Source organism: Falco naumanni, chromosome 3 (genome assembly GCF_017639655.2).
Source record: "Falco naumanni isolate bFalNau1 chromosome 3, bFalNau1.pat, whole genome shotgun sequence".
In the NCBI taxonomy this organism is placed as follows: domain Eukaryota; kingdom Metazoa; phylum Chordata; class Aves; order Falconiformes; family Falconidae; genus Falco; species Falco naumanni.
Genome location: NC_054056.1, coordinates 2,074,248 through 2,088,769, shown reverse-complemented (window position 1 = coordinate 2,088,769; position 14,522 = coordinate 2,074,248). Strand labels below are relative to the sequence as shown.

The following is a 14,522-nucleotide window of genomic DNA, read 5'->3' as shown; positions in this document are numbered from 1 at the left end:
TAAGGACAAGGAGCTCAAACCCGGCACTAACGCACAGTGCTGCAGCTGAGCCGCCTCAGCACATCGCCAAGGGGCATCGGTACCTCTGAGTAACGGGCATGGTGCAGGGGTTCAGCCGAAGCTATAAATACCACATCACAAATGTGTAAAAAGAGAAGAGCTTTTATTGGTTATATACTGTAGAGCTGACAGTGTTTGAGTCAGGAGAGACATGCAGATAAAGTGTGTGTTTACATTTGGCATGCAGACTAAGAGCACTGTGTAACTGGAAGGAGGTAAGCACCATCTTTATCCACTGCATGGGCAGCCTGGGGAGGAAAGCGCGGGCTTCCCTCTACGGAGCGTGCTGAGACGGGGAGAGTCTGAGAGGGTGAAACAGTGCTGATAGCTCTATTGGACACAAAGTTTGTTTTAGGGAAATAGGCAATACTATAACCCTGGAAAATTCGTTTCACTTGGATGATTCTGTGATTATGAGAAGATTTCTTGCATTATTTGTCTTCTGACTAAGCTGCCCCAGCCCAAATATATGTCTGCAAATACAAAAAAATATTTATTCTCTTAAAAATACATTCCATGCAGCCTGGAGTGCTGCTTCCCCAAGGCAGGAGCCTGCACTGCATGCTGGGCAGCCTAGGAGGGCGATGCTTTGGGTCCGTAGGTTACTGACCATCCGAGGCATCTGCAAACAATGGCTTCATGTTTCATCCCATACAGAGCTGGCCTTGGAGCAGTGCTTCGACCACTCCGGTGATGTGCAAGGGTGGCATAGATGAGGTCTACTATATCAGAAATGACACCAATGTGACTATTGCATCGATCTGCAGCTAGGAAATCGCTCATGTCAAGTGTCTCTTGAAGCACCAAGGTGCACCGCCTGGGCCTGTGCTTCCTGCCCTGGAGGTACCATCTGCAGAGCTGCAGGGCTCCCTTCGTCCGTGTCCACTGAGCTGCGGTTTGACGATGCGCTGCGCTGGTGGTTGTATCGAGGAGCTGTCACCCCTCCGTGCGACCCGGGCAGGGCAGGGGCTGCTCTGCGTGCTGCAGTGGTGGTTCTGGACACAAAGGAAGCTGCTCCGTGAAGCAGCAAGCTGGTGGCCCCGCAGGGTGGTGCCAGCCGTTCTGGGAAAAGCTGCTGGCTCTGCGAAAGGGCCCAGGGTCTCAGTTTCCTTGGGAGCAGCGAGCACTGACACACTCCCTCTGTACAGCAAATACATTTACAACTTTGGAATTACCCGAGTGCTTGATGCGCAGCCTCACAGCATCATCAAGCCCACTGAAAAGCCTGTTACATTTATATGCTAAAATTACAAATACTTCTTCAGTGATGGCAATATTTACACATATACTCTATTTTACAGCTGTTCAAAAAAAGTGTGCAATTTGAGTAAAACACATTGTGTTTCCTGAAGTCATTGCTATAAGTTTAATACAATCAGCTCCTATTGCACTCGTGATTAGAGGGCAAGGCCCCTTTCAATTTTAAGGAGGGTTTTCTTTCTCAGATTTAATCTCAGTTGTGGTAAAAACAACCCAGTGTGCAGTTACTGAGTGACATCTGTGTTCTATATTTACAAGCAGCGAGACTGAGTCTAGAGCAACAGCTCAAGGTGTGTGCTGTAAAATACTGAACAAACGACTGAGGCAGCTGGAGAAAGGAGAGACGTCACCTGCGAGAAGCACCTGAGAGCAGTGTGGGACAGAGCTGCATCGCTGAGCCGGTAGCTGGGGCTCCTGCCGCGTGCTGTGAGCCGCTGAGCAGCGGGGTGAAGCCCTGCGGTTGCCCAGAGCTAAGGAAAAGCTCGGTCCTGGCTGACGGAAGGGGAGAACCAACAGCTCTTGCTGCTGGTGGTTGTTCCCTTGCACATCAGACATGGGATTGTGTTACTGGGGGGGTTGAAAAGCCAGTGGGTCAGCCAGTTTGGGGGGTTACAGGGAAGCCTGTGTTAACCAAGCATGTCACCTCATAGGGACGCAGCGCTAGGACTGAAACCAGTTCCCTCGGAAGGAGCTTTGGGAGCACCATGCTAAGCTGAATCTGTGCCAAGAAGGTGAGAAGATGAGGCTGGGGGATGTGTGTGAGCACCCGAGGGTCCTGGGGGATGCGGACAATCTGCAGCAGGACGGGGCTCACCGCTGAGACAAAAGCCGTGCAGTCGCTGCTCAAAGCGATCCTCGTCCTCTTCGGTGCGTGCGCACAGCCCAGCCGGCGGCAGAAGCTGCCGCTTTGGGCAGCAGCGACCCGGGCGGGGGGCGGCTCCTCCAAGTGCTGCCGCTGTGCCCGGCCCAGCTGCAACGCCAGGCGAGTTGTCGGCCGTGGGGTTTCCACAGTGGCTGTAACCGGGGGCGTTACACGGCTGGGGAGCTGCGCAGCAGCAGCTTTGGGAATGTGAACGGCGGCGACGGCTGGGGAGGCAGGGACCGGCCAAGATGCGAACCCCCGGGTTCAGCAGGCAGGTGCTGCGGGACGCGCTCGGGCTGCTCGCTGCGGCACGGCTGCGCTGCCTCAGAGGGGTTTTGCAGCAGGGTCTCCAATGCAACGGGTGGAAGAGGACCTGAGGCAGCATATTTTGTTTTGAAGGGAAGTATTTAACATAAAGAGAGAGAGTCAGAATGTAGCATCCTGAGCTGGCAGAGGCTGGCAAGCAAGGCAGCCCTGTGGCAGCACCGTGGGACGTGGCACTTGCGGTCGGGCTGCACTTTGTGAGGGTGGAATGTGGCTGGGCAGGGGAAGCGGAGGGCAATCAAGCGTTAATTGATCTCCGCAGCATCTTTTTCTTGTGTGGTGGTGGCGATCCTGCCGTACAGCTGACCCCTGAGCAAAGCAGGGTGCTCGGGGGGGAGCAACTTCACAGGCTCGTTTAAAGAAAGAATAATAATCCACTGTGGTTTCAGATTGCAGAATATGCGCTAATTCCTGATAAACGTGGGGCAGAGGAAGGAATTTCAGAAATCTGAATTTTAACTTCAGAATTTCAGTTTCTTTCACTTTTAGTTTGGGTTTTGAGTTTAAAAATTTTTCCCATTATACTTGGTGATATATTTGTCCCATTCTCTACTAGCACTGCCATGTCATGAAATGGTAAAGAGATAGTAGTTGATATAATTGAATTTCAAGATTATTAGAGCTGCCACTTAGTACTAATTTAAAAGCATTATCTTTTTGTCTTGTTATGCAACTTGACACATAAGTGTTACAAAATATAAAAGAATAAAATGAAGGGTTAAAAATATAAATTTGGGAAAACATCTAAAAATTGCAAAAGGAAACACTTTTTTTTTTTCAAAAATAATTTTTCCCTTCCTCCAAACTATCTTTATTTTTTAAAAAATGCATGTCATTGAAGCACTTTCCTTTTTATATAAATGTTTTCATAGATATTTTCCAACCAGCTCTGTTTTTTTGATTCATTTGCCTCTCATAATTGAGGCATATAATTCCAAGGGACAGGGAGGAGATATGGCACGTAGATGTGCATGTATGGGCAGTCACACACGCGCTGCTGTGGTAGCTGCTCGTGGAGGGTGGGATGTGGGAATAAGTTTGGGGTGCAACTCAGACGTGGGAGCTGCTGGTTCACAGCTGTTCCCACAGCACCTCCAAAACAGGTAGGGGACCTTTTCCCTTCTGCAGCATTGTCCTTGTCCCTCCGCAGAGAGGGGCGTCTGTTTCCAACAGGCAGAAGAAAGCACTGCGGGAGGTCAGTGGTGGTTGGATGGGGAAACCATGGGCCAGCCCTGCAGCTGGGTGGTGGGACGCGAAGGAAGGACTGGTGGAGCTCTAAGTGTGTGAGCTAGAGGCAATCACCCTGCTCAGGGCAGCTGCTGCTCTAACACCCGAGCACCTCTTCGAGCTTCAGGGGTGGTGTCTCCCCAGTGATGACATCTGCGCTCAGTGGCCTCTGGGCACTGAAGGGTAACGTACCTCTTAGGTGAAGCAGCCTCTGACCATACCTGGGTCCCAGACACAGCAGATGTGGTCCTGAAGAGGGGCACAGACTGAGGCTGCCTAGGTAGCCATACTAAAGCTCAGCTTAGGGTCCAATCTTGCTGTCTCCACCCTGGTTTTGGAAGGAATAAGGACATTCTGCTTGTCTGCAAGGAAAAGCACTTGTTTCTTTTTCCCTTAAAGCTCAACGCCTGAGAACAAGCAGCTGAGTTGTTGCCTGCAGAGCATGATGGACATAAAGCTTCAGGTCAAAAAAAGGCACCCCAGTCCAAGCGAGGAGGAAGTTTCACTGCTGCGTGAACTGCTGTTGGGTTTGGCTCAGTGGATGACTTCTCGATGCAAGATCTCAGCTGGTGATGAGTAGGTCATGCAAAGATTGTTGCACAGGCTGACAGTGATAGGGAAGAAACTGCTTTTAAACAATATTTTCTGATCTCTTTCCCTCTTACCATGGAAAGCAACCAATGGGGAACCTCTGCCTAGAGACAGAGGGTACTGGGTACACTGGGAACACAGGTAGCAGGTGAGCACAACCCAAGCCAACAGTGGTGTCTTAGGAGAATGCAAACTCTCCCTAAGAACTGAAAGCCATGTGGAGCCGTGAGGGACAGCTGTCGTGGGCTGGTGGACTGTAGTCACAAGGATACTTCTGGGATCTTGCCTAAATGCAACTGATTAACAGTAAGTTCTCTCTTGTCCAGGGAGTACCATTGTTCAGAGTGGCTGCGCAGTCAAGGTTTCCGTGTGGACACAGACCTATCATCCTATGGAGAATACTAAGATTGCAGGTACAGAGATGAGAAGTGGGAGTCCCCTGAGCAAAGTCTCTGCAGCTGCCTCTTCAGCAATGAAGAAAAAGAATTCACTGGTAAAGCTCCTGTACCTTGCAAATTGCATTAGAAAACTGGTTTCAGGCTAGCTGAAGCCTCTGGAGAGGTTACAAACAGGTTGACGCCCGTAAGCTTGGTACTATCCTGCCTCTTGCTCCGCTGTGCAGCGTGTTCATTGAGGGGAAGGGAATGCAACTCATCTCCGAGATGTCGTCCGGCAGGCATGGGAAGCACCCTGTAAGAGACAAACCCACAGCATCACAGACTGGCCGGGACACACAGCTGCCTCTGGCAGCAGTTTTTTCTCTGGGAAAGAGTATTGTGATCGCCCTCAGGCCGCCACCCCGACGCCCATCAGGATCCCAGCCTGATGGTGGGGCAGCGCAGGGCAGCGGCAGGATCAGTTTGGGAGACGGAGGCTCTGTCAGCGCTTACAGCGCAGCAAGCCCAAAGCGGGGTGTCCTGCCCCTGCCCCTGCCCCTGCCGTAGTGTGCCCTGTACCCGCCTCCACAGCTGCTGGGTGGATCTGGCAGGCGAGACATGCCGCCAGACAACAGGGGAGAGGGGGCTGACCTGACGGCAGAGCACGTCTCCTTTGGCAAGGTGTTCAGGCTCCTGTTACAGGCGGTGGAGTTCTGGGCAAGGCAGAGGATTCAAATGATTGTGTGTATGTTGCAGGAGCTGACTCCCCCCGAGTTTTTATCTGCTGTTGGCCCAGTCTGTGCAGACCTAGGAAGCACGGCACAGCCCCAGGTACGCAAGTCTGCGTCTGGCCAGATGAACGTCACTGCGGTAACACCGCTCGGTGACCACACAGAGCATTGCTGTGGTGTCCCTTTCCTCAGCTACCAACAAAGACAGTGTCATTTGACTGCTCCTCCTGCAAACATTAGCTACCTCTGAATGCCAGACTGCAGAGCTCAGCTGGGACCCCATCCCTCCGGGCTCTGAGTTTTGTGCAATTTCACCAAGACGTCGGGCTGTCGGGCTCTGTAGGGCTCTCGGCTGCAGCCCTGCCGCTCTCACACCGAGACTCAGCAACTCCTGCGTACATCCAGTGAGATACACTGGTGACAGGGCTGAGGTCCTAAGATATTTCCTGATGTGGATGATCCATAAATGGAAAGATGCGCTTTGCCCTGGGCAGCTGCAGAGGTAAAGAGGGAATGCCAGGAGGAAAAGAAGGTCTTCTGTACAGACACGAGCGTGGCTGTGCCCCTAGGAATTAAAGTCTGCCCACCTTCCTGTCTCCTCTAAAGGGAGCCTCCTGTGAAGAGACTGAAATACACGTTTTTTTCATATTTCAGGCAATAAGTCATAGTCACTATAATGTGGGCCATCTTTCACTTCTTTCTGTGTCTAGAAACATGTCTTTTCGGACGCAGAGCAGCAGGTATGGAGCAGCAGACAAGCACCCTAGCAGTACAGCAGCCAGCTGAAGCAGGTAAGTCAGGGGCTCCGATTTTGTCTCTCCAAATGTTTTTTTTCCCTCATCCCTGATTGTCTAATCTGTGTCAGAGGACGAGTAGATGCAGTGCTCTTATTCCCTGGAGAATGTTGTTAGCTATAAAGCTACCTGAAACAAGTTTAGAACAGAAAAATAAGGTAGTACTTTTTTACCACTAGAGGAAATGAATTGAATAATTTACCGAGGCAATACAGTAGACACTCCACCTCTGGGCAGTGGTAATTTAAGACTGGATTTCTCCTAAAATGTTTACATTCATTTTGGACAAGTTTCTCTAAGTTATGTTAGTGGGAGGGTCAGTTCAGATACTGGCTTCTTGCTCTGTAACCCTGTTTTCTGGATGGTCCTGGAAGTCACGTACCTGCTCCTCTACCTGGGGACCCAGTGGTGTGTGAGGGTTGGGTTCAGGGTCCTGCAGCTCCGTCTTGGTGGCTGGCCTTTTCCCTGGTGTGTCAACCTGTAAGAGGTACTCAGAAGAGCTGTATTGTTTTCTTCTGGAACTGGGCACAAAATCCTTGCTTTCGTCCTGTGAGAAGGAAAATAAAAAGGGTTGGGACTTGGGGACTAAGGAGGGGTCTGGAAAAGCATCGGGTTCCTGCTCCCGGCTCTGCAGCGTGAGGTGCTGGCCTGAATCCCTTCGGCAAGGAGGGACACAGGCCACCAGGCCAGCTCTGGCTTGTCCTCACGTATGTGCTATTTCATAAAGATAATTTTTTTAAGCCATCCAGTAATTTTAACCCAAGTTATGGGAGTGGACTTTTCTGTTCAGCTGAGTGACCTCTGTGCACAGACCTGTGCTCAGCCTGCACGGCTCGCGCGGCCCGGGGTGGTTGTATCTATGAGGGACTACGAGCAGGAAATCCAACAGTTTAGTGACTGAAGCAGTTTCTTAAAAGTATTGACTCTGAATTTCAGCTACCATCGATGGAGGGTGGCCATCAACCTGAATCTTCCTATTTTCTTGGCAACAAGGATGTGATGCGGGAGAGTCTACACTGGTTTTCCTGCTATAGGCATCTAAATGGCACTTTTAAACTGCCTGATGTTTTCTTGAATGTCTGCAGAGACATTTAGGGGATAATACCTGGGAATCAGATGCCTTAGGTCTGGTATAATCAGCTACCGGGCAAAGTGCAATGGCTGCATGGCGCTACTGAAGGCTTCGTCAGCTCTGCGTGCTTTGGGGTGGCATTGTGTTTGCTGAAACACCGCACGGTGCAGGCACTGGTGGAACAGATTTGGTCCCTGCCCTGTGGCAAAAGGGATAGCAGGGAAGGGAGAGACAGCAGCCCCCATGCCTGGCAGAAAAGCATCTCTGAGATGGACACCGGGCTTTGATGGGCTCTCAGAAAGAAGCTGTGACATCTGGTGGGTCTGGATGGGCAAACATCTGCCCTGAGCTAGGCCTGCTGTGGATGACATCCAGCAGACACTGGACCTGGCCTGCCCCTTGTGATCCAAACCCTACAACAGAAGTAAGACGTGAGCAGCAGCGGCACATTGGTGAATAGGCACAACACAGGGACAGGTCCCACAGGGACCTCCAGCCAAACATGGGTCAGAGGTAACCATGGTGGGCCAGGCTGCTCAGAAAAATCAGGTGATAATTTTAATTTAATGAATGGCTGTCATCTTGAAGGACGTGGTCAGCTAAGCAATAGCTAGGCACTTCTGTGTTTCTGATACAGTAGTTATCTTTAGAGATGAGGCCACCGGGTGAGCATACAGGAGCTCCATCCCCTTGGGCCTCCGGCAGTGTCAGTCTGTCTCTGCTGTCTGGCAGCACGAGTTGATGACTAGCAACCCAGACACGCTGGTCTCAGAGTAGGTCAAGTGCTGAGCTGGAGCCGTGACACTGGCTATTCCCCATATGTCAGCGATGCAAACCAGTACCTCCTGGTACCATAGCAGAGCTGGGTCAGTGTGGAGCTCAACATGCTTCATGGCTCCATGTCCACAGGACAAGCAGCTGGGCAGCTGCTCTGAACAGACTGTGACCCCCCCCCCAGGATCCACACAGAAGAGAACCACTGGACAAAGTTACTGAGGTCCAAGGGAAGATGAGAACATCGATGTGGCGCAGCTGGCTGCTTAAGGAGAAGCTTATGTGGAGTCAGCCAGGGTGAAATGGTGATGGATGCACTTTATATTCATCCCTAAAGCAGAGGAGAGAAGGGGGGAGAGGCAGCACATCCCAGGATCTCTTTTCCATGAGACCAGCCCACCATACGAAGCCACACAACGCTTCACTCAAAGAGAAGCCAACTTTTAGGTTTTTACCTAACTTATGCAGCCCACAGCCCAGTTCCACTCGTATTAATGTCACAGCCACAAGAAAAATGAATTAAAGCCATTCATCTTGCATTTAATGCAAGTGCCTTTGGACTAATTCTGCCATTGCAGATTTTCAGCAGTCCAAGTTCACACCAGAAAAATGCAAGCTCCAAAACCTGAAGCACGAAGCCCGGCAGAATGACTGCTTGAGGCCAGCTGCAAGCACCAGAGGGAGCTGGTCCTCAGGCTGCAGCATCCATCCATCCATCAGCACCTACTGCTTCCAGGGCCTCCCAAAGCAGCCTCCAAGAAGCTGACGCTTCCGTAGCACAAGTGTTGCTCAGAGCCACCCATACCTGCTGTAGCTTCATTAGGGACATTTGCCTACATCAGCGGTATAAAAATAGGTGGCTGAAATGACACCTTGTTCCTTGGCATCTCCTTGCAAGAATTATTTCCAGGTGCTCAGTTTGTGTCTGTCCTGAGGGACAGGCTGAGGCAGGGTCTGAACCTCCAGCTCGCTTCAGCCTCTTGCTGTGCTGCAGCAAATGGTTAGGCATCACGAGTATTTCGTGGAGGAGAGGAAGATGTATTTTGGCAAAAGGAGCACAGATCCTGTGTTTCCCAAACAGGATTCTTAAGGCAATCTCAGAGTTTGGATAGTGGAGCTGGCAAGAGGTGACCGATGCCTTCACAGGAAAGCTGAATATGCCAAGTCAGCACGGAGCAGTGCCAAGCCTCCTGCCAGAGAAACAGCTACACCTTTAACTGAAACACAAATCCTAGCAAATCATATCACAAAATTTGTGATATGAGGCATATTATAATGATACGCTTTCAAAGGCAGGTACTTGGGTTTTTTTTCCCCAAGGGCACATGCAATTATTTGAGCTGCCCAAATGCATAAAATTTGGTATAACTGCTATATCTGTGTACCTGTAGTCTTTCAGGGTAACTTCACGCCCCTCATTTACAAGCTAGAAATATACTTAATTTATGACCAAGGATTCAGGTTTGTGACTATGTGGTCTCAGCGTGATTTTATTTCAAAATATGACGAGAGAGACACCTACCTCAGTACTCCACAGCCCACCAACTAACTGCGTGAACTAACCACGCGGCCGCTTCCCAGCTTGGCACTGCAGACCAGCTAATTCTGCAGGGATACCCAGGATGGCCACTCAGGGGTAAGGCTGCTCTGCCAGGTACACTTCAGCTGTTGCTGCAGGGACACTGCATAGCTGGCAAATTTGATGTGACAATGACCTTGGGACCCCCTGCAGAACACAGTGCAGAGCCACACTCAGCCCTGACAGGGCTGCTGGGGGAAGACGGGACAGAAATACGTGAGCGCCCACCCTTTAGGGCTCCGTGACTGGCGACGTGAGCCCGGATGAAGCGGAGACCTCTTCAGCAGTGAGGCTCAAGGTCGTAGGTGTGAATTCAAGCTCCTGGGATAAAGGCAGGCCCAGTGATGGGTCTCGTGTTTGCCAAGCACATAAGCTGCTGTTATGCAAAAAAAGGACAACCTCAGTCGAATCAGTGAGTTCTGCCTGGATTCATCAAGAGGGAAGCACAGACCGTCTGTGCCCTACAAGTGACCCGAGCCCAGGAGCTGATGGATTCAGTGTCCAAATGTAGCTGGAGGGCTAACCTGCGCTCCGTAACACCAGGCGGAGCAAAGCAACGGTGCAAATTATTTTGTCCTTCTCATCGCCAGAGAAGTGGAAGAGAAGTTTGCAAATATGAAACTCCTTTCACACCTTCACCACCTCAACCGTGTCAATGCCTGACACATTTGGTTATGAATCTGTCCCCTCTGCCACCGGCCCTGCCAGGTTACTCAGCTGGGCTCCTCCAGGAGACCAGCGGCTGTGGCAGGAACCAGCGTCTGGTTTGATGGACTGGAGGGGCACTTGGTGCCGGTGAGCGTGCTCCAAACACGCCCAGGCCTGCAGCTCCAGGGGCGAGTAGCGCTCACCAGACCAACTGTCTGCATACGTCAGACCCGCTTGGAGGGAATCCCCTCACTGGAACCAGCCAAAGGAACAGGAAAAAAGCCAAAGGAATAGGAAAAAAGCACGGCCACCCCTGTGGCTCTAGCTTCTTTTCAGGTGGCGTGTTGACACAGACCAAGGAGGGAGCAGCCCTGTGTAACCAGCCACCACTCATCTGTTCAGGAGATGCCTGGGAAGCGCTTCCAGACCAGAGTCTGGTTTTACATGGGGAAACCATGCAGCTCTTGCCAAAAGCAGCTCCGTTTCTACAGCTGCCGCTAGAGCTACAGCTCTGCCTGAGGCACAGCCCTATGAAGACCTGCTCTTTTCCATCATTTTTTCATTACTACTCCAAGTTGACAGCGCCATCATGCAAAGCCGCTCTGAAAAGCATACCATGTCCTACATAAGCTGTGACTATGTCTTCTCTGATCTTGGCAAGACCAAGTGCTACTACATAGTTACTCATATGGCATTACAAGACCCAAGCAGATGGATCTCATTTCAAGAAGTCTAAATTGGGTACTTCACAGATGCTCCACTGAGGATAGCAGGAGCTGAGCAAGGGCAGCACTTCAGGAACTAAGCTGTAAGAATTTCAAAACAGGCACGCTACAACTGACAGGCAACTTGAAAAACCTCATCAACTGAAAGATAGGAGCATTTAACATAGGATACTTACAGGTGGTGTGGTCCGGTGCCAAGCAGAAGCCGCTGTAGGATCACTTGCATAGCTCCTGCGTGTTAGCAGTTCAGATGCACTTAAGTTACTTTTGGTCCTCCGAGACCCCAGTTCAGGGGCACTCCAGGAATTTGCCGTGGCACTGGTTTTTGCTGAGGTCTGCTCCAGGAGGTTTGTTCTTGCACCGCTCCCTTCCATTTCTGAGAGGTCCACCGAGGACCTATACAAGTTTGTAGTACTGGAAGCTGCACTTTTCTCCACTTTGGTTTGAGAGTCCTCCAGGGAATGTAAGCCTTGTCTTGCTCTCCAGGAACTTCTCACAGTGACATGTTTTGTTTCAGAGGAAGCTACATCTGAAGAGCCATGGCTCTTCCAGCTGATTGTCTCCGAAGGTGGCTCAATATTCCTCTCTGTGAGTTCAGCAGTCTTTATCATAATGCTGCTTCTGGAGACCACTGCTTCTGCTTTACTTCTCGGCGCTGCCTCTCCAATTCTGTCTGCCTCAGATAATTTCAGAGCACTTTTATTAATTGATACCTCAAAGGGTGTGGGGGGATTGTTTGTTATTGGTGAAGGCTCACTTGGAGCAACTCTGATGTTGCTGGTGGTAACATGCCTTTCTTTTGCTGCTATATCTGCATTGGTCCTCGGAGCTGTTGGCTCAGAAGGGAAGATTGTGATGCTGCTTGTCATTTTATTTGTTACCATTTTAAAAACAGACTTCTGTTTTTCTGACTCTGCCTCAGAAACAGTTCCTCCCATGACTGCCTTCATATCCTTTTCAACAATTGCAGGTTTAATGACAGCTTTTGATCTCAGAGCTTCTCTCGGGCTGAACAACCTCCTGGATTTAAATCCTCCAGTGCTGGCATCTGATGGTTTTATACACTTGGTGGAGTCTTCATCATTTAGAATGTTTTTGTCATTTTCAAAAAGTGATGCTCTAAAAACTCCCCTGGAATTGGAGAACTGCTTGGAGCCAACTTTCTTTCTTCTCTCCAAATCTGACTGAGTGGTTGGCTTTTTGCTTCTTCCTGATTCTTCATCTGAATTAAGTTTTTCCTGGTTACTCTGGATGGTTTTGGAGTCCATTTTTAAGCCCGCATTTACATGATCCATTGCTGAAGTTGAAGACTGCTCCATGTCTTCTTTATCAAGACCTGTGAGGATCTGCAGAATGTCCTCCTGACTCGTGGAGCGATGGGAAACCTTCGCTAGTGTTGAAGTATTTGCACTTTCAAGTGATGTGTCTGCAAATTCTTTTTCCTGGGAGATTATTGCTCTTTTAGCCCTTGCCTCCGAGGGCTGTCTGTGTGATGCAGATAAAGTGTTCACTGCTTCTGCTTTAGAGCCAGTGGAGTCTGAAGCCGACACCTGGGAGGAGAGGTGGTACCTGTACGCCGAAGCTGTGCCGTTGGAAGAGGTGTGATTGCCCCTGGCAAGCACCGTGTCCCCCAAGCAGTCACTGACTTCTGCCTGACTTGTTTTCAGCTTCTCAGTCAAAGAAGCCACCGATTCTCCTCTGCTTGACTTTTCATCCCGTGCATCAGCACCTGTTTGGCAGTTGCCGCGGAGCACATGAGATGGTTTTTCAGCCTTTGATCTCAGGCCTGTGTCACCAACAGGTTTGGAAGGTGCTTTCCAAGATTTCTGCTCCTGTGCAGCAGGAGGGTATCGGCTGAGAACAGACGGCTGCTCTTTTGATCTCTTCCCCTCATTCTGGGTGACACAGCCTTCCCTCTGACTCGAAGAAAAAGTGGAAACTAAAGATTTCTCTTCCAGTCTTTTTGTGTCTGTCACAGCAGTGTCTGAAAGGGCAGATGCACCAGATGCTTTTCCTGCTTTTCTGCTCATTAAGCTTGGACTGGGCACCTGCTTACCCCCATGGCTGTAGCTGTCATGACTGCCAGAGAGATCTCTGTTCCTTGCTCTTTCTCGGCGCTGCTGTGGTGAGAGCTCCCTTGGCTTGTGCTTGGCAACTGTCAGATCAGCTGTGACACCTCTGTATTTAGGTCTGTCATGTTTTCCCCTGCTCGAAAAGCTTGTATCTTCATTTTCGACCTCTCCATTCTCCAGATCTTTCTGTTTCTTTATTTGCATTTTTATTTCTTCTAGTTCACCTGTTAAGATTTTATTTTTATTCTGTTCACTCAAGTAACTGTCTTGCAGGTCATTGTTTTTGGCTTTCATTTTTTTAAGTTCCTCTTCTAAAGATTCAAAACGTTTGATCTGCGTTTTAAGTTTCTCAATTTCTTGAGTGAGATCTTTCACTTTGTTGTCTTCCTGATTTTTATTCTTTTGGTTTTCTGATTTATTCCTGGTTTCATTTTCTACATGTTTCAGGTAATCCACACTTCCCTTCCTCCTGGTCTCCTTAGAGGGCAAGGCAGAAGTCAAGTCATCTTCAATTCTCAAATCATTTCTGTCCAGGAGATTATTTGATGACCTTTCTAGCAAGTTGGATGCATTTCTAGTTTGATCTGCCCTATTTAGTTTATTGTTTTGTTCTAGTTTCTGTGTTAGCTCCTGGATTATTTTTTCATTCTGCTTTTCTCTTTCATTAAAATGTTTTCTTTCCGTGACAAAGCTCAGAGCTAAGGATTTCAGTTTTTCTAACTCACCCGTTAAGCTCTGCTCGGTTTTATCCAGCCTGTCCTCAGATGCTTCCAGTTCTTTCACTTTCACTCGAAGTATTTCCAGTTCTGTAGATATCTTTTTGGTCAAGTTCTTTTCTTCATTGAGGCTAAGACACAGCTGTGTACAGTCGTTCTTGCTCCTGCCAAAGGCCTCCTCCAGCTTCTCCAGATCTGCCATTCTCCTCTGAAGGTGTTCGATTTCTGACTTCAGCTCTCGGGTGAGGCTCTCTTCCTCTTCAAGTTTTTCTTTCATTAACCGGCAAAGCTCTTCAGCCTTCCTAATTTCTTCATCCTTGCCTTCAATCTTCAGCACTCTCTTCCGCAGGGCTTCAATGTCAGCCAGCATACTGGAGTTGCTGCCTTCTGCCTGGATAACTTTGTCCTGGAGGTCAAGCAGCTCATCCTCAGCCTTCTGCAGATTTTTGGTTGCTTCCTCCAGTTCATCAAGGCGGCGACTAAGGCTCTGCAGTTTGAATCGTAGGTGCCGATTTGAGGTTTCCTTGTAACCTGTAAATTCTGCCATGTTTATTTTTTATTCCTTTTAGGTGAAAGCTTTGCTTAGTCTGGGTGAATAGTGAGGTCTTCAACACCTTGTGTATTCCTGCTACGTAACCGTTTCTTTGAACAGAGGCAATCTCACCCTGAAAGAAAAAAATGCTTAAAATCAATATATGAGCTCAGAATAT

The 14,522-nt window shown here is 49.5% G+C and overlaps 1 protein-coding gene across 2 annotated transcripts in view; it reads right to left on the bottom strand.

Moving 5' to 3' along the window:
- Window positions 1-4,304: 4,304 nt before the first annotated feature.
- The window catches only part of LUZP1 (leucine zipper protein 1), a 38,953-nt gene continuing 28,735 nt past the window's right edge, over window positions 4,305-14,522 (bottom strand). For both annotated transcript variants that reach the window (XM_040585340.1, XM_040585341.1), the window contains exons 2-4: window positions 11,201-14,477; window positions 6,609-6,773; window positions 4,305-5,014 (exon numbers count right to left, since the gene is read on the bottom strand). In XM_040585340.1, coding sequence (XP_040441274.1) covers window positions 4,976-5,014; window positions 6,609-6,773; window positions 11,201-14,359 — 3,363 coding nt within the window. In that variant the 5' untranslated portion in view covers window positions 14,360-14,477 and the 3' untranslated portion in view covers window positions 4,305-4,975. The remainder of the gene's footprint in view (window positions 5,015-6,608; window positions 6,774-11,200; window positions 14,478-14,522) is intronic.